Source organism: Thunnus maccoyii, chromosome 2 (assembly GCF_910596095.1).
Source record: "Thunnus maccoyii chromosome 2, fThuMac1.1, whole genome shotgun sequence".
NCBI lineage: Eukaryota > Metazoa > Chordata > Actinopteri > Scombriformes > Scombridae > Thunnus > Thunnus maccoyii.
In genome coordinates, this window is record NC_056534.1 from 14,758,966 (window position 1) to 14,779,073 (window position 20,108).

Here is a 20,108-nt window from a genome sequence, read left to right on the forward strand (position 1 = left end):
CCACCCACACTTGCACAATCATATTTGTTGACACACGCACAAAAGTGAAAGCATTTATCCACCAGTCAAAAGTTAGAACTCAGCAAAAGAAAGAGAAAGCTGGGAACAATGGAAACGCTTTGAGAGCAACCTCAGAATATCCAGACAACTATTTCCTTTTGACCTTCTGGACACAAAGCCAGTTTAGACTGTAAAGGGAAATGCTGCTTTCTGCTTTGTTTTTTTTAGACATAAGAGAATCATTTTTTTATGGTTTTAATGCTTCTGCATTTCAGCTTCAGTTTTGTCACACATTTTAGTCTCTCTCTATCTCAATATCTCGAAAAGAGGAATCTAATTGGTGGGGCTGATCTGACTGCTGATTGTGTATTTGGCTCTTTTAGGACAGAGTATGGGCCAACGTAGCCAAATGTCTCAACTGTGTAATTGCCATGGTGGATAAACTCCAGGAAGAAGACAACAGCAAGCCGGAGCAAGTCCCCGAGCAGCAGCTAGCAGATGTCATCACTTCACACAACCCTGGTAAATAACCTTTTTTATTCTAATCAGTTTTTTTTAATCTTAGAAAGTAAGTCTTAAAGTATAATCATTGTAACCTCAGTGAAAAACATTTGTCTATGTTTATGGTGATCTGTGTGACTTCCATTATTCAAATACCTGTTACATTATAAAAATATTTTTAGCTGATAGGACACTGATGTTTGCTGCTCAGTATTGAAATTTCCAATCAGTCTTTATTATTGTTGCCCAGCAACATCCATCTATCCCTCCGTTTTCCAAACCGCTTATCCTGTATTTAATTGAGCTAAAATATATAACTTATACCAGAATAGCTTCTTAAAGATCCCACCCAGACATGTATTAAGTCATATAAAATACTCTGCTTGGAACATTACTGTGTGTCTGATTTGGTCTTTCCACAAAAAAAAGTAGAATTACCATGTTAAAATCCTTAAAATGGCATCTACTCCTTCTCGCTCATTAAATATTCCAGAGTCTATAAATATGCAAATATATTTCATTTCAAAAGTTTAACTACTTCACAGAAGATGTCTCTGACTTCACGGTTTAAATCCATTCTCAGTGTATGTGCATCAGAGGCTTCAAGTTTCCACATCACACTGGTTTAAGGGAAATATCAGACCAGGATTGGCTCCAAACTATTTGTGATGTCACAAATCATGATCGAAGGCCCACCGCTTAGGATTGGATTTTCAATGAGCACAGACAAACTTTCCTCTTACAGCAGATGAATGTGAAAACAGTCTTCTAGTGTCAAACTCTGCACATAAATCATTCTGCACAGTGAAGCTCAAACATTAAACTGTAGGAAGAAGAAGAAAAACATTTTATAATAAACCAAAATTATTAAATTTTTTTCAACTTGATATGTTTGAACATTTCGAGCCCCACTCCATGGGAGTCCACACCCAGTTACACCATGATTTTTTTTTTTCAAATATGCATATTACATACATCAGTACTGTATATGTATTACACCTACATACTGTGCATACATCTACACACATCCTCACATATATATATATATATATATATATATATATATATATATATATATATATATATACATAAACTCACACATACACACTGTATATTCATGTATTACAAGCACACACAAAAAACACCTTCACAATATTATTCAGTTGTTTTTGGTTTTTAAATTTGAATTTTTAGGGCTTTAATTCAGTATAAACAAATTTTGTTGTCAGTTTCCTCAGCAGCAGAATCAGAACCCAAAGTCAGCTTAATATTTATGATAAACTTAATGCACTTAACTTTATACTTACCCACAGCGGATAATCCAAATACCTCTCTGGAGCTCGCTGTCTGAAATATGCAGAATAAAATTTACAACAGTTTGTTGTGGGGTTTTTTGTTTCAGTAGTTAATGATTGATTCCTGTTTATTGAACACTTATCATTTCATTTTAGAGGTTGTTCTTTCTCTTCAGTTACATACAGCAGTAAATTATTGTCCATCATTATCATTGGCAACATATCGTGATAGTATTGTGCTGTGACATTTTCCTCTTTTGATCCCGTCACAAAACAGCAGCTAATTTAAGATTAATAGGAGTATATTAGCCTAAACATTATATGAATCAAATAAAAGTTACCCTGTGACAGAAATTACACTGAACAGTGAGTGTTTTTCAGTATAACTGTAGCTTCAGTTGAAAGGAGTGACACGAGACTCAGCTCCGACTCAGAGGCTCCTTGTTGTTTAAACATTAGCAAATGAGAAACTTGTCGCCAGAGAAGTGGATGAAAGCGATATTTGATATGCAGAGCCATTCACTGTTGACCGCAAGCTGCCCAGTCCTCCCTTACGTCCAATGAAATCCAGCCTCAAGCTTGTGGCCAGACAAGTGCCCAGCCTGTTCCAGCTGCCAACTGGCACACAGAGCAGCGGCATTAGTCTGACCAGGCGACAAGGAGAGGCTCTGTGTGTGTGTGTGTGTGTGTGTGAGAGAGAGAGAGAGAGAGAGAGTGTGTGTCCCAGGCGAATGCACATGCGAACACACTCAAGCATCTGTGAAAGTGTAGGTGCATTTGTATCATTTTGTGTCTGTCTGTCCAAGTGAGCTTGCACGTAAGAACAAGGCCATCCGCATTGTGTTCAGGCTGGAAGATAAGCTGAACCCCCCCATGCACCTTTTATTAAGACGCTGAACAGGCTCAGAGCAAGTGGTCATCTGCTTGTCTAAATACAAACATGGACTGAATAATGAGAGAGGCTTTATCTCCTAGCTGAGACCAGTGAAGCCCGGGCTTTTGATGACAAGGCGTTGTGGGGGTTTGGATGTTTGGACAGGTGGGCTGGTGAAGAGATGACAGTTGGAGTTCTGTTTCCTCCTTCTCTCTGCAGAGGCGGTATTTGCAGAAAGAGATAAGACATGATTTCTCTGACAAGGCAAGGGCAAGCCTGATGTGTGCATGTGTGTTTGTGTGTGTGTGTGCGTGCTTGCTTGTGTGCAGGCATATCCACACTGACACCCCCCCCCCCTCAAAAGAACCCAAACTTTTTAATATGTTGAACCTGAACAGAATGAACGGTGGGAAAACTCAGTTGGGACATTACTTAACCAACACTGCCCCCTGTTGGTTAGTGAGGAGATCATTAGAAACTTGTTTTGAATGGAAGAAATGGAAGTGGAGGAAATATTAATGACACTAAGAAATATCACACTATGGCTGAGACCCAATTCAACACTACATACTAAATCTAAGGAGGTTTTTAGTATGTTGTGTGACAAAGTTAAGTTTACAACAAAAGGTCAGTATGCATTCTGAATCTGCTTGATTTTTGTGAGTGTGCTGTTGAGTGTCCTGAGGAGAAAATAGATGAGCTAATCACTGCTGCAAAAATGTTTTTTAAATGTACTCCAGGAAGATCTTTGAAAACAAAAAGGTATTAAATCAAGACATGACAGTTAGTATTTTGTACATAATGTATTCTATTAGTATGGAGTGTGAACTTTACCCCAGCTTTAAATGTAACTGAGTCTTAAATGATTATCTCATTCTTCATCTATTAATTGTGAACATGAAATCTCACAGATGAAGCCTTTTTTTGTTATTTGTTGTTTGGCTCCTACTACCAAATCAAACAGCCACTCTTCTTTTCTGATATTCCATTTGATACAATTCAATTTCAGCCCACAAATGGCATATACCACTTAATGCAGATCTGAATTGAAAGCTTATGTGGCTGGTAAACAAAATGCTGTATATATCAGCTGTATGGTGAAACAATAGAGTAGTAAACTCAGGTCATTCTCTACCTTTTTAACTTCTAATTTTAAGTTATGATCCACTTACTCGCTTTTTCTGGTTCTTTCAACTGCATCTCAGTCTTCACCAGAAAATGAAGTTATCTCAGTTGTCATGGAGATGGTTCAGCTGTCATCACATGACCTAAGAATGTAATTCTGATCACATGGTAACACATGGTCATATTATATATAAGGGGAGATCATAACCACTGTCTCCTTTCAAAGATGGTCTCTAGTGTTGATGTGAATGTGCTTCTTGATGTTTCTCCGACGGTCCACTGACTCCTGGTCAATGACTTTGACATCTTCCCAGTGGCTGGTTTTGGTCCAATATTCACTGACAGTTGACGTTGTCTGTGTCCGGTGCTCATTCAGTCTCTTGTTCTGAATGCTTGCTGTTTTATGGATGTAGTGTTCCCTACAGCTGTCCCATGTCATAACCAATGACACCGGAAGTAGGGGGGCCAAGAGGCCATTGGCCCCCCCACTTTACTCTCCTCCCACAGTCTTTTTAAGTCACAAATCACTGTATCCCCTCAAATGCCCTTATATTGCAACACTTACTGTGAAAAGAACACATCTCGTTTGTGTTCATGTCAACAGCAACAGTGAACACAACAGCTCTGAGCACAGTGCCAAAGCTCTGGGTCTGAGGCTGCCACTGCTTCAGTATTGCTGCTAATTAAAGCCTAAAATTGCATGGCTTTAATTAGCAGAGATGCGCACACACAGAGCTCTCCACAATCACAAACTTCATTTTCAACTTCAAACTTTATTTCTCTAGTATTTAGCATCTATAACATAATCTACTGCAATGCCCGTCAGAATAGGCTACAGCTATTAATGTAACTCAGGCAGGTCTGAAACATGTCAGATTAATGTCTGAATTTTACATTAATGTTGTTCAGGTGTCATTGAATGTATCCAGGATTTCACAGAAACATCAGTACTGATGTTCTATTTGTTGCTCACCGCTGCTGTGTGTCAGATTCTTTCCTTTGACTCTAATAAATATCTGCAGCATCATACAGCAGCAGAAACTATAAGTGCATCTTTAAATTGAGAGAGTGATGATGGTAATTAATGTTCTGTGTTCTGCTACACATCTAAACCATTGACTGTATATAAAGAGATCAGCTGTTACACACAGATTCCAGGTTTATATGGTGGAATTGTTTGTAATAAAGCAGCCCTTATGGATCGCCCTCGCTGAAAACGGTCCTGTGTAAAACAATACAAGGGACTGTATTGGTGCGTGCGTGCTGTTTAAAGTGTCGGTGAGCCGATGAAATATGATCTTGCATTTAAAGACTGATCAGAAAAACACTGTACGGTAGTAATATTCACAACTCTGGAAAGTTATCACACTGCAACCCTGTTTATTAGTGCGCACATGTGGAGTGCGTCTGTGTCTGCAGAAAATATGAAAAGGCCTTGCACGCACACAGAAACTTGTGGAAAGGGACAAAGTCATCGACTAGAAGTCACAAACACCTGTTATCACATGACTGATGTTCCATACTTAAATATTTAAGCTTGTTTCTCTGCTCTTGCCACCAACTAACAATTGGTACCCTGTCGCGGTGACATGCAGCACAACCATTGAATCCCACCTTAGAATGATCCTTCTTATCTACCCCCGACATCCTGTTTTCACAGTAATGACGTCACATTAATAAAGTAATGATCTACAGAACAGTGTGTGAGGTATTTTGGCAGTAAATATAAGGTGTTAACCTTGACAAAAAATCTTTTATTGTGTTTTATGAATTCACTTGCTAATCATTTGCCACATTTTACTGCCTGTGCTCATGCTTTTGATTTAACAGCTTGTAATTTGTGTTTGTTTTTGTTTGCCATTTTCCTTTCCCATAAACCCTCCTCATTTCAATGAAAGATTAATGGCTGAACCGGTTTCACCTCACAGATAAGCCGCCTGTTTTTTCTGGCTGAGAACACAAGTGTGAAGACACATTTTAATCTAAAACCACATCATAACTGTCATTCCATCTCTGTCTACACCACCACCACCCCTCCTTGTCCCTATCCCATCTTATTTCCGCAGGCGACTGGGGGGAGCAGCTCTGCCCTGTGGTGACCAGGTTAAAGGAGTGCGTGATGGAGGTGGTGGAGAAGGCTAAGAGAGCCATGACCTTTGTGCTCCTGCAGGAGGCAGCCTGCAGCATTCCACAGGGCTTCCTCCTCCAACAGAGGAGAGACGTGGTCTTCAGTCAGGCAGTAGGTGGCCAAACTGACATAATAAACAACTCTTTAAAGGTCTTCTAGAGGATATAAATTTCTCTTCAGTTATTTTCTTATCTTGGTTCTTTTGATGAGGAGATTTTTTTAACTTAGATCTTCTCCTTTGCTCTGTTTTAAAACCTTGAGTAAGTTTTTGATGATATATGCCCCCTGTTCACAAAACCAATCACATATTTGATATATTTGCTAATCTTTACACTTTGTAAATGCAAATGTCAGAGAAATATTTTGATACTTTCGTTTTAGCCAGTTGAGCTGTAAAGCAGTTTGTTATGTAATTGTGTTGCCTTTGTAGTCCAGAGTGCAGCAGCTGGGTATGCTGCACTTTGACACACATACTATTGCCTAGTATGGCCAAACAACAATGAAACATTTTCCTACACACTATCAAAATTTCACATACACTAAATCTCAAACTGTCAGAATACGTCTTGAAGTATTTTATTTGTAAAAATATGTCATCTACAGAAATTTACTGCAACTGTCGGTTTCACTTTTTATCCATTTCACATATTGAAGTTTGGTGTACCTATAGACCAAAATGTAACGTGCATGAGCCAAAAAATATTGACAATGGCAGAGTGGCAGAGAACAAGGACCCAGACACAATAAGCAGACAGGAGACTGAGGCAGTTTCTCTCTTAATTTATGGAAGGTTTAGAGAGGCAGGAACAAAATAATAAAACTCTCAACAGAAGGTAAACCTAGGTACATAAATTTCTGGCTGTAAGCTCAGTTGTATAATCTTTACACTTAAGCATTGGCTGATGAAGTGAAGGGACTCTACAGTATATACAGTACACCCAGAGACTGGCGAACTGATTGAGCAGGGCAGGTTGATCACTTATTAAAGGCAGCAACGTCGGTCCAGCTAACACCCAGAGAGACAGGTAGGGACCTCTAGTGGATCTAGAAGAAGACACAGGGGTTAATACTAGAAGTCCTTTGAAAACCCATCCATAGTTGTGACATAGGATGCTGCAAGGCTGCATCTGCAGCTGTATTTGAGCTGTTTGATATCCTCGCTCTTGTATTGCAGCTTTACTATTTTGGACCTGGAAAATTCTGGGCTTACCACTGTACTATTTGTGGCCGCTTAGCTGTTTGTGCCAACAACTTAGAATAGATATGGCTCAAGAGTGTGTTTGTGTGTGTGTGTGTGTGTGTGTGTTTGTACTTTTTTTTTCAACAGCTGGCAGCCTTAGCCTGTGGTTTCGTTATGAGGCTGTATGCAGGAATGCAGGACAAAGGTTTCCTCAGGCAGCTTCACCTTGTTGGCTTGGTGGCCCAGTTTGAGAGCCTACTCAGCACCTATAGTGAGTAAACCCGCAAGAGTTCAATCAGATGTGAAAACCATAAAACCTCCACCAAACCTAATAGTCAGAGTGATGTTTGGTTTAAGTGAGCTCCACTAATATGATGAGTCACTGAGGCTGTAGCAAATAGCAACTTGAAGCAAAGTGATGACTCACCTCACAGTTTTTTGTACATAATGACAGGCACATATATCATTTTATGTTTTATGCAACATGTTTCCAGTAAAGGTTAAGCAGAGTGTCCCGGGAGATAGATGTTTATCAGATCGATACCAAGATTAGATTTGAATTGAAAAGAGACTATTGTGCACCCTTGTAAAATATGAGTGCACCTATTCTAGTTACGTGCCCCACCATGATCTCATTCACGTTAGTTTGCTGAACCTCATAATGTAGCTGGCATTACTGCGTTAAATGGATTAGTCAGAAAAATTGAGAATTGAAAAAAGGGCGAAGAGCTTTCTTTCTTAATAGTCTTAACCCCACTTTTATGATCCATGTCTAGATCAAAATAATACTTCTGCAACATCAATATCAAACATGGGTAGTTCCTGAATCGTTTTCATTTTCCAGTTACCCTTCTGACATTTCAAAATATGAGCAGTACTCACCTCATTTTGAGTAACTACAAGGGCTGTGTGTGGCCAGCAAGAGTTAGATCACTTCTGACCTTGCTGTGCAAACTGTTTAAGGTGAAGAGATTGGGATGCTGGAGGACATGGAGGTTGGAATCACAGACCTGCAGAGAGTCGTGTTCAAGATTACAGAGGCCAAGACAGATGACCTCAGTGACCTCCAGCCCTTAGTGTGTGGCCGACGGTGAGACATTATCCAATTTCTCTGGGTTTGCATGTTTGTTTGGTTTTGTGCTTTAATTGAAAATGTTCAATCGAGATTACAGCATTTCCCAAACTACCTGTGTTAGTAATAACAGCGGTCCAGTATGTTTTAAGAGAAAAGTACAGGCAGTTGTCATAGAATGGATTTGACATGTGACCGTGTTTTTTATAGACAGGTACCGGAGAGAACTACATATTTTGGAGCTAATTATAGGAACAAATTGTCTGTTGGTTCACTTTTAATTAATGTATTAACCCCAACCATATTTTTGTCAAGTTTCCACTGGAAATCAACAAATGCTTATAAAGTCTGTATGTCTACTGTATTCTTCCCGGGTTATTTGCTGCTTTGAAGATTTTTTTTTTTTTTAATTCCACATATGCGTATGAACATACATACGACATATGATTGTACCTGATGAAGGTCTGAGGACTGAGATGTCCTTATTAAAGTAAATTCAAATGGCCGGCAGTAGGCAGGATTTTTTTGTTTTTTCACATCTGACGCACCTGTCAATAAGACTTTATGGTGTGTGAGAACTTTGTAGTGATTTTCACCTGGTGGTTCTTTCTTAAAAACTGTAATGGGTGGGTACTAACTATGTGTAGTGTGTCAGAAATATTTCCCAATAATTAACACCATATTACATAGTTCTATCGAAAAAAGTGTTATAAATGCGCAGCCAATAGAAATACTTGGTTCTTTTAATAATGAGACTGATTGATGAGGTTTGATTGATTTAGTGACACATCGATGACACACTCGATTTGCATAGTCTCTTACTGCACTTTATAACCGAGCCTTACTGTACAAAGGTTTCAGTCTAATATTAACTTAATTACAATCAGACATAGCCATTTGCCTTTTAACAAAGAATCCGTTTATGTTGAGACTTTGTTTGCCAGACTTTCACACAGACAGAAACCATCTGTATCGGCAGACTTTTTTCACAACAAGAAATTCCAGATCAAATATTGGCCCATACTAAAAATGCAATTTTCAAAGTGTTAAGGTGAAATATAAAAGCACTCATATGACCTTATGCAGAGTGTAATGATAAATACTTGTATTGAGTGTACCGCTAAGCAAAGATTAAATGAGTATTTTGAGTGGTAATTACTATATAAGCAAGTTTGAAGTGATATTGACAAATCCACTTGGATCAGAGGTGATAGTCTGCTGTGTCTTGTTCTATTTTTTATCTAGTTGCAGCCTGTGAATCAAACCCCAGACCACAGGGCCTGGATTTGCATGATTTCTTGTTATAGAATATTTACTACACAGTCTCTGAGCATAATTATTGCATATTTGTTTGTGCATAAAAAATATGGCAAAGCTCAAGGGGTGTTACGATATGCCCTATTTGGGCCCAACTAAGTGGAAAAATGCCTTGTAATAAGATGCCAATCAACACAGCTCTAGTATACAGCCGGTTATGAGGAAGTCACTCTAACTTTAGTGAACTTTAGTCCACATGAATAAAATTCTCTTGGCCATTTGGTGTCAACTGGGAGCTGTTGAAGTCACTGGGATCATGCGTATCCTCTCACTTCCCTGCAGTACAACAATAGTTCACTGGTAAGACATTTGCCACAACAAGGTCAAGATCGTTTATTTTAGCTGGCTACTGTGCACATTATGCCGAGTGTGATAAGATGATACACTCCCTTTGCTCCACCCCTCTCCATGTCATTCTATTAGGCAATCTGTCTCACACACTTCCACTCTCTTTCTCTCATGCACACACACCATTAGTCTCTCTTTCTGCAGCTTGCTCTGGCCTGTCTCAGGTGTCAAATTATGCAACTTCCCAAACTTATCAAATTCTACAGCTTTGCAAAGTGTATTGAATTTCTGTTTAACCATTTTCTCTCTTTTAACGTCCCTTTCCTTTTTTTCCTCTCTCCTTGTGTTCAGAGACCACTTCATTGTAGAAGTGCCATTACCACGACTGGTTTTCCAGACCTTGCCAGAGGAGATCAAGGAAGGCAAGCCTCTACGAGTATTCCCGGTGCTGTTTAACGTGGGCATCAATGAACAGCAAACTATAGCAGAGAGGTACGGTAGACACTGTTCAATCTGAAGAACAGATAAGCCGATGCACTCAAGGAAAAACACTTTTCATATGAACATGTTAACCAAAGCTGGTATGGTCTTAAACTAATCAATATCAGATAAAGAACTAGAGCCATGCATGGCTTACTCATTATCCTTCATTCATTAAATACTATGCAAAGTATTCAGAAATGTAACTAAATAATAATCAAAACCCTAAAAGCATACTTACTTTCCCTGATTGGCAAACAGTTGTTTAATGTGTAAATATATTGCAATTACTGCTAAATGTTAGCACATTATTTGGTTTTCCCACCAAAAACATTTAATGAAAATGCATATAGTTTTCCTCTAAATGCAGTATTTACTGCCCTGCATTGTTGTTACAGTGAAGAAAAGACTGTAAACTGTTTTTAAAAAAAGTGTTTTGGAGTGTCTGGATGATGTTCCACCATAACTACCCTTATTCTGTCTGTAATCCTCTCAGGTTTGGAGATATTTCCCTGCAAGAGAGAATAAACCAGAAGAACTTTGAGAAGTTAGAAGCCTATTACAAATCATTAAATGAAAAGGTGCCACTAGAATGTAAGTGCAAAAAATGTTCTTTTGTTTTGTAATCAAAGACGAATACTCTTCATCCTTGAAAATCTTTAAAAAATACTGGGGCTTGTGTTCCAGGTCCTACCTGCTTGTATTTTTATTAGTGAGAACGTGGTTGTGGGCTGTTTTTCTGGAACATTTAAACAATATAAACCTTTATTTTCACTGAACAAAGCAAGAAGACTCAGTCACTTTCAATGTGTTTTATGTTTTCTATGAACAGGTCTACCATGTTTTCAGACACAGACTGACATAAAGGAATTACTTGAAACCCTGGGCCAGAATGTAGTCACAAAGAAGAGGAAGAATGTGGAGATATTATGGATTGCTGGAACGGTGAGCAGTTTTTGCCTTTAAACAGCAGTGTTATTATCATACCTTTCTGTCTTTCTTGATAAGGAACATACTTTCCTCTCATCCGTATAAATAAACTGTCTCTCTCCCATAACCAACTGTGATCTGTACGTACTCAGCTGTAATCTTGTTTTGACATATTGATAATTGATGGGCTTTAATGGAGCCCTGAATCAAACAAAAAGTACCTGTCTGAGCAGGATGGATTGAATTTCAGAAGGTGATAATGTAGAGATGCTGCCCTTTGACCTGATATTAAGTATCTGTGAATTGTTACACGTGTCACAGTGCATGTGATTTGCAGAAGTCACTGGAAGAATCTATTATAAAAAGGCATTTTTTGTGTAATATCTAACTAAATGTATTGCCCTGACATCATTATCTTTGTTGGCTGCAATTTTTAATTTTTACAGAAATGCACTTTATGTCAGTTCAATTCAGGAAAAAGTTATAATTGAAGGTATCCAACACTATTAAAGTGTTATATCAACCTAAGTGAAATGTATCACATAGTTTTAAAAATCTTTAATCATCATTTAAATTTAAACAGATTTAAATTCTTACAAAAACCGGGCAAAGTCTGGTTATAGCAACAATCACTTTTACTGACAAAAAGGGAAACTCTTTGTATACTTGATGTGTGTAAACATTGAATCTTTTTTTTCACTTCCTTCTAGATTTGTCGAAGGTTGAATGGCATCAGGTTCACCAGCTGTAAAAGTGCCAAAGACCGGACATCCATGTCTGTCACATTAGAGCAGTGTGCCCTCCTTCGTGATGAACACCAGCTCAGCAAGGATTTCTTCATCCGTGCTCTGGACTGTATGCGGAGGTAAGGCAGTAAAAGATAGAATAAAACCATAATGGGTGCAAGTTATTGTTCCAACCAATCCCATTCATGCTGTATTAAAGGGTCATTTAAATTACAAGAAGACATGTTTTTCTACTTAGACCCAGTGGAATCTAGTCATGCAGTTAGTTTTGGTTTTATTTGCCAAGGTTTTGAGATATATATCCGTCTTATTTATGCTACCACCTCAATACAATGGAGGTAACTGGAATCTTGTTAGTGATTGCTTAAAGCATTGAACATATTTAACATTTGAACAAATTCAATGGTAATTTGTCTTTCCCCAGAAACAATGTCACACTTACTCCAAGTAATCCACAGACCTCACTGTTAAAGGGGACCTTTTATGTTTTTCCTTGTTTTCTGTCATATATATATAATGTTATAATGTCAGATATTCATGTTAAACGTGGCCAAAGTGTCAAATAATGAGCTAAACGAATGTAGGTATGTAAATCACCAGCTTCACACTGCTCTGAATGCTCGGTTTCCAACAGTTTTTTTTTCTACTTTCAAACAAAGCTGACATCAACTCGTGACGGATTTCTTTATATGGTCATCTGCTCCTTGCGCTTAAAGAGACAGGAGCTAAAACTGCCTGTTTCAGACAGAAGCTGAACTGAGGGGCTGCATGAAGAGCCAGTATAAGTTATATAAAGAGTTTTTTGAACTGTGAATCATGCAAAGCTACTCTAGTGGAGTCCCAGAATAAAAATATAGAGCTGGAAATGAGCATAATAGATCCCCGTTAACAGTTTTAACTGGGACTGCTTTCTACAGAGGAAATTGTTCCCATGAAAATGATTGACAGTGAGGTCTGTAGATTATCCAGAGTAACATTATTTCAAGAAAAGACACTATGTTTGGTTTTTCAAATGTATTCTTCCAGTGATTTGAGGAGTATAGATGAAATTTCGTTCACCTCCACTGTATTGGGCTGACAGCAGAATTTACAGTGGCATATATCTGAAAATTCCAGCACATAAAGACATAAAATTTTAGGAAAATATAAGCAAAAAGAAAAAATAAGTATACATAATTGGTATAATTTGGGTGAACTGAAATGCTAAAGAAGTTGTTAAAGTAATAGCTTGCACCCACACACATTTACTGTAAAGTATGTGAGCAAAAGCTTACACATCGCACACATCAAAAACATTTTGTGGCTGCACCCTCTCCACCCTGCTTATCACCATCGGATATGCCGATGTAAACATCATCATGTGTTTCCTCCATCATCACCATGTTCCCTCACACATTCAAAGGCAAACATGCATGTTCCTGTCAGTGCTGCAGAGACACTGCTGCCTTTAATGTTTGTGTTTGCCAGCAGGGTAGACATCGACATCTGTATCGGATAAGGTCTAACTTCAAAACCTTTTTTTAACCTGATGGTAAAGAGCACATCTGAAATTCTCTGTGGCTATGACCTCTAAAGGCCAGCTGATGGCAGCTGTGTTAGATGAGTATAAGGGCATAACTACGTAACCGAAGACACAAATATAAAGGATGCAGCTCATAACAACTGATCATAACAACATCACAGAACATGTGCTACAACTATCCAGATTAATTAAAAAATGGTGTAATTTAGTTATCTCAGGTAATACATACAGTTACTTAACTCATTTTCATAAAGTTATTCTGTTTATTAGTTTACATCTCCGCAACAACTTAGAACAACATTTATGCTACTTGTTTCCATATCAACAACACGATGGACATTTTCTGATGTGATATTGGAGATCAAATATTTAGGACCAAAATAAACAGCTAAAACATCTGATGACAACTCTGTAAATGCACAAAAGGTTCCTCCTACCAAACCTACGAAAGATTTATCGCAAGAACTACAGTATGTCGACCTGTCATACTGTAGTACTATGAAAACTTCAATAAATATGAACATGTAGTACATGTAGTGTATGTATCAATAGAATAGTCTCATGTCTTTTCAGCTAAGAACTCCCTGTTGTACAACTAATTCGTACCAACTGAAACCTAAAGAGGATGGGTATTAAACCAACCAGTAAGACCATTCCAGATGCAATGAATGCATCTTTACCCACATACCCCAGAAATAATACAATGCAGCTTTACAGCAACACTGCTATTAAAAACTATCAAAAACTGCTCCTGTAATATGCTTAATCAATTTGTAGAATATTTTATTTACAAGGAAGATCCATTAATGTTTAAGAAAACTATATTACTTTACTTTTTTCACACAGTCACATTTTTATTGTTGTCACACATCCACAAACCTTTTATTACATGGACATATGAATAAATGACATTACATTTTTACATGTGTGTTGTTTTTGTTTACTATCTTATAGTGATATAGTCAGTAAACATATTGACGTGTGAATTCCTCTCAGGATTAATTATCTCTCTGTCTGTGTGGTATGTTATCTAAAAACAAAGGACCCCAAATGGTTTTTGATTCAGAAAGTGGTGTTCCTAACTTATGTTTTCTGCAACACGACAAAAAAAACACTTATCCTTGTAATTCCATCATTTGCAGAGACAATTACAGCTGGCAAGCATGTAACTAGCCCCAGGCACACATTTAAATGTAATATGATGTTGTCATAAGAATGCACAAAAGTGTTCCCCTGAATTTCATATGTTGCAGAAATATTCTTATCAATTTCTGCCTGAAAAATGTATAAACATGCCATACGGTTCCTATGTTGGGGTGGAACAGCAGTGCAACAGTAGTTCACTGTCTTATTATTGCAGGTGCTGCCTTCAAACAGTAGTCGTGACTAATATTTGCATCCATATTTTTATACTCGTTTTGATATCAGAGCTGACAAATGTATTGGAAACATGTGGAAGTTTGTGTGGTGGGTTTTTACTTGAAGCATGATGTTGTGAGGATCACTAATGAAGATAAAGAGCAAAAGGATAAAACGAAACTATATTTTAGCTGTGACAGGAAATAACTCCTCCAGGCACAATGAAGTCCTCCACTTTGACCGTTTGTGTTGCCTTCCCCTTTGACACCAACGCACTCCCTTTGCTGAGAACAGTGACTCAAAAACCAGATCATATTGTTAAAACAATGTAAGCAGACATTATTAGTTCTCAATTGACAAAGGCTGTGGGTCTGATAAAATATATATACTTGGTAGATCGATTAGTCTTTAATAATGGATTTTAACATTAATTTAGTGTTCAACTCATGAGGTGAAAAAAGGAGGATCCAAAAACAGGGTAACAGTGGAAAAAGGGGACTGGGTAATTAGTGGATGCTAATAAGTGTCAGCTAACAGAAGTATAATATCTTGACAAATTTTTGATGGCAAATATGAGCATTACTGTCTTTTGTATTTCTATGTAGTTCCAACATTTTAATCATTTGGCTAACACATTATCATTTGTGTGTCAAACTAAATGATAAGTTGTAGGAGAACCTTTTACTGGAATTAATTTAGATCTAATATTGATTTCAAGATTAATGTTTTCTTAATAAACTAATACTATACCTATCTGTATGGTCAAGTGTGGTTAAAAAACGCTAAAATCTGTGCATTTGTCATGATTTAAGACGCTCCCTATAATGCTATTTAGAAGTGTTGGTCGGGTGTGTCTGGTTACACCCGTCTAATTGATAATGCAGGTGGCCGCTAACATCATACACTTAAAGTAAATATGTTTGCTTTCATGTTACCTGGTCAGTCAGTAATGTTTATACTCCACTCAATACTGGAACATGCTGTCGCTGAGGGCACACGTCATATTTGTCAGTAAGTGATTGGTTATATTGTTTTGTTGGTTGTTTTGAATAAAAATGAGGTACTCTGTGATGCTGGTGATCAGACCAGCAGAACCAGTTGACTCAATTGTTGTGCTGTATGTTCAGCATGATATTAATTATTAACCTTAAATTATAATGCAGTTACAGCATTTTAACAGTTTCGCTTTACATGATATGAACTTTGATGGCATGGAATGAATATAACCAGCTATACTGTACATGCAACAAAAGATTTATTAAGTCAGTAACTAAAATAAGACAATTTATTATTGTGAGATATATTTAATTAAACACTCACTTTGCTAGATAAACTGCTGCGTTGCACAAAATATATGAAATGCTATAATGCCTCTAAAAGCAAAATGAACAAAACTTACTAGTCTGCACTAGTCCAGAGGTGCTGATTATTATGAGGGAAGCACTTTCACTGTTTGATTCACTGTTGTGAATGAAGGGGAATACTATCCAAAAGGAAATTAGTGCTGTAAATCAAACTTAAAAACAAGTGTCAGGCTCGACAAAAACCTGTGAAACCACACCCATAAACCACTTCTTCCCCTCATCTTGTCAGTTTCATCAGATGTGATGAAAAAGACATTCTGCATAAGCTTTTACTTCAAACTGCATGCCTCCTTCCTCCATCCTCTGCCAACTAAGTCATTTCATTACATGGCTTACATGTGTGAGCCTGTTTCTCAACACCTCTGCTCCATCTATCACCGCCTGCTTTTCTGTGGCTCTGTCTAAGTGGACCTTCTAGTACCAGCCTGTTTTGGCTCTCAAGCGATCAATATATGCTAGAAGTCCCACTTAAACAACATCTAGATTGTACTAACAACGCAGTGTTTTGATCTTTCTCTATTCGTTCTGTTTCACTCTGATGGGCACCCCTGCAGCCGGCTCGCCCAGGGAGACATTGGGCACTGGGAGGACCCTGAGGCTGGCACCGTGACAGAGAACAAACCAGCGTCACGACACTTTTACCCCATTGCCCTGCTGCTCGTTAGCTCCCACCTACTGGTTGTGTGGCTCATTTTAAGTCTTGTTTTTCTGCTTGCAAAATATCAATAAATTGCTGACAATGCCATCTCTACTCACTCCTTTTTTTCTGTGTTTGCTAATTATTCTATTTCCTGATTCACCTGGAATCTTAGTCTTTAATATCTGTCAAGAACAAACTTTCCTAAGACTAACATTAATATAAAGTTCACACATAGAAAATGCATGCACAATGTGCATAAAATTTATTATTACTGCAGTATCAGACATCTTCATTTTAGGGTTAATGGATAAGCTTGGTGATATTCTCTTTTTTTCTTATTGTTAACAACAATAATGGATAAGTCCGTCTATCAACGCTTTCTGATTTCCCTACCCTGTCTGTGACCCTGCCCCAAGCTCATACATTCCTACTGAAAATGTAAATATGTAATGCCAAAGAAAAAAATAGCTGGGCACTGTAGTTTTTAGCAAATGTCACTCATACTGGATGTGGTGTTTTATACTAACTCTGCATAAATAGCCTAAACAAAATCAAATCAAAACAAGCATTTCCTAAGGCTTAACACATTGAAAAAGGACATTTAACTCAATAGCAGCATTTTTTTTCTAGAAACAGTGTGAATCCTTGTACCAGTTGGCAAAAACACTTTGCTCTTTTACTGGCATGGTGTTGTAAACTAAAAGAAAACCGTATAACCCCACAGCAAAGACCACAGCTGCAAAGCTTATAATGTAAATTTGTTTTTGAAACTGTGTCACAATCCTGATTCATTCCTGAGATACTTTTAGACAACATTTTGGTGGTGGTGTTGTAGTAGATTGCCTTCCTTAAAAAGTATTACGACTTTTTTGTTCTTTTGTGTGTTTGTTTTGCCTCCTGCACACTGGATTCCCACACTGTTATCTGGATGAATATACCTTTAAATAAAATCTGAAATCAAACCAAAACAATACTGTGATAAAACGTACTGACAGCACTGCATATGGAAGAACAAGTATTAGTTGTCACTCCTTACAATAACATGCTGTCATATACACCCTGAGGCAGCTTCACAAGAACAAAGAAAGGTTCACTTCGTTTTTTAAAGGCATATCACAGTCACTGTCACAGTCCATGGATCCTGCAGGGCAACATTAGTTCACTCCCCTGTCATGTGCCTGGAAATCTAACCCTTTGGCTCTTGTCCCATAACGCATTATGCTTTCAGACAGAAACCTAATCTTTGATATATGACTGAATCATTAGCATGCACGAGTTAATACAGTGTCACTGTAATGTATTAAAACTTGAAGAAATGAGGTGTCAGCTAAAATTCTAGTTTTTAGGTTTGACATTGAAGATTGAAGACGTGGTATATGGCCGATTTTTTATATTTTTCTTAGCAAATCTTATATGCAGAGCCAAACCAACAGTGAATTGATCCTACTTACAAGTATTGTGTGTGTATCCAAAGCCTGATATATCTTATTCCTCTGTGCCATAGACCTTTGTTTAGCAACGGCTCCAAAGACTAATAACAGTGTCATGTTTTTAGTCTTCAGAGATTACTGTAGTACTGTAGGACTTTGTACTACATCGTAAATTTCTCAAAGAAGTTCAGTACAAAGTCAAGCGGTTGTGATATGTAACACAACAAGCTAGCAAAGATCTGTAAACAGAGGCGTGTTCCTGTAAATGCAAAGGGGCATCTGCCTTATGAGGAGCTATTCTCCATAGACTGAAAATGTGATCAAATTAGTGCGACTGTAATCTTCATTGTGAAGGAACATGTCTCCCAGTGCAACAGTGTGGCTCACTGATGTGTTTTTAAAGGAGATATTATGCCTTTTTATTCTATTTTTATAACATTATAATGTCAAATGTCTAAGTTCCAAAAATTAAGGTGAATGACAATTCAAAACATAAAAGGCATTAACAGAAAATGTAAAAGAAACACAATACATCATAAAAGACACATTTAAATACAGTTAAAAAGAGTTGAATAGAAAAAAAAAGCTAAAATAGAATAAAACAGAATAAAAGTTACAGTGCAGTGCAAAATATGACTCAAAAGCTCCAAATTTGAGTTAGTAAAAAAAGGCAGTGGCAAACAGAGAAGACTTAAGCCTTTATTTAAAAGAAGTTGCAACAGATCTCAAGTCTTAAGGGACTTTGTTCCAGATATGTGGAGCATAAACACTGAACGCTGCTTCTCCATGTTAAGTTTTTGCCTCTGAGAACAGGAAGCAGACCCGTCCCAGATGACCTGAGAGGTCTGGATGGTTCATAACGTAGCAGCAGATCATAAATGTATTTTGGCCCTAAACCATTCCGTGCTTTATAAACCAACAGTGGTATTTTAAAATCAATTCTTTGACAGACAGGAAGCCAGTGTAAAGATCTGAGAACTGAAGTGATGTGATCCACTTTCTTGGTCTTAGTGAGGACTCAAGCAGCAGCGTTCTGAATCAGCTGCAGCTGTCTGATTTTTTTTTTTTTTTTTTAGGGAGACCTGTGAAGACAGCATTACAGTAGTTGAGTCTACTGAAGATAAATACACCGACAAGTTTTTCCTAATCCTGTTGAGACTTAAGTCCTTTAATTGTTGATATATTCTTACGGTGATAGTAAGCTGACTCTGTAATTGTCTTAATGTGGCTGCTTAAATTCAGGCCTGAGTCCATAACTACACCACGATTTCTGGCTTGGTTTGTGGTTTTTAACATTACTGATAGAAGCTAGTGATTTTTAATTGTACTTCCTTGGCTCCTAAAACAATTAATTTTCAATGCACTTACCCAGTGCTTGTATTGGACCATAGTCAATTGTTGTTTTCCATAATATGAGCTAGTGGGAGCATGTAGATGTTGGATAGAAGAGGTCCCAGAATGGAGCCTTGGAGAACTCTCACAGGTCATTTTTGTCTGCTCAGATGTGTAATTACCTATAGACACAAAGTAGTCCCTGTCCTTTTAGTAGGATTCAAACCAGTTTAGCACTGTGCCAGAAAGTCCCACCCAGTTTCTAGTAATATGCTGTGGTCAACTGTGTTGAATGCAGCAGAGATTCAATAATACTAATACTGAAATTCTGCCACTGTCTGTGTTTAAGTGGATGTCATTCAAGACCTAAACAAGAGCAGACAAGACATCTAAAAAGTTGTTTGGTGTGAAGAAGCTGTTCAGCTGTTGAAAAACAGCTTTTTTTTAACTTAAAAACAAGAGGTTTGATATGGGCCTATAACTATTCATTACTGAAGTGTCTAGGTTCTTTTTTTAAGAGTGGCT

General features: G+C 37.7%; 1 protein-coding gene across 5 annotated transcripts in view; it reads left to right on the forward strand.

Annotated features, from left to right (window-relative positions):
* inpp4b (inositol polyphosphate-4-phosphatase type II B) overlaps positions 1-20,108 on the forward strand; it is a 264,526-nt gene that overhangs the window by 239,343 nt on the left and 5,075 nt on the right. For 4 of the 5 annotated variants that reach the window (XM_042425446.1, XM_042425462.1, XM_042425472.1 and 1 more), the window contains 9 exons: positions 384-522; positions 5,862-6,034; positions 7,251-7,374; positions 8,067-8,193; positions 10,132-10,272; positions 10,757-10,854; positions 11,093-11,205; positions 11,901-12,055; positions 16,736-16,932. In XM_042425446.1, the coding sequence (XP_042281380.1) occupies positions 384-522; positions 5,862-6,034; positions 7,251-7,374; positions 8,067-8,193; positions 10,132-10,272; positions 10,757-10,854; positions 11,093-11,205; positions 11,901-12,055; positions 16,736-16,910 (1,245 nt within the window). In that variant the 3' untranslated portion in view covers positions 16,911-16,932. Of the gene's footprint in view, positions 1-383; positions 523-5,861; positions 6,035-7,250; positions 7,375-8,066; positions 8,194-10,131; positions 10,273-10,756; positions 10,855-11,092; positions 11,206-11,900; positions 12,056-16,735; positions 16,933-20,108 lie in introns of those variants that run through there. The other variant, XM_042425454.1, reaches the window with a different exon arrangement.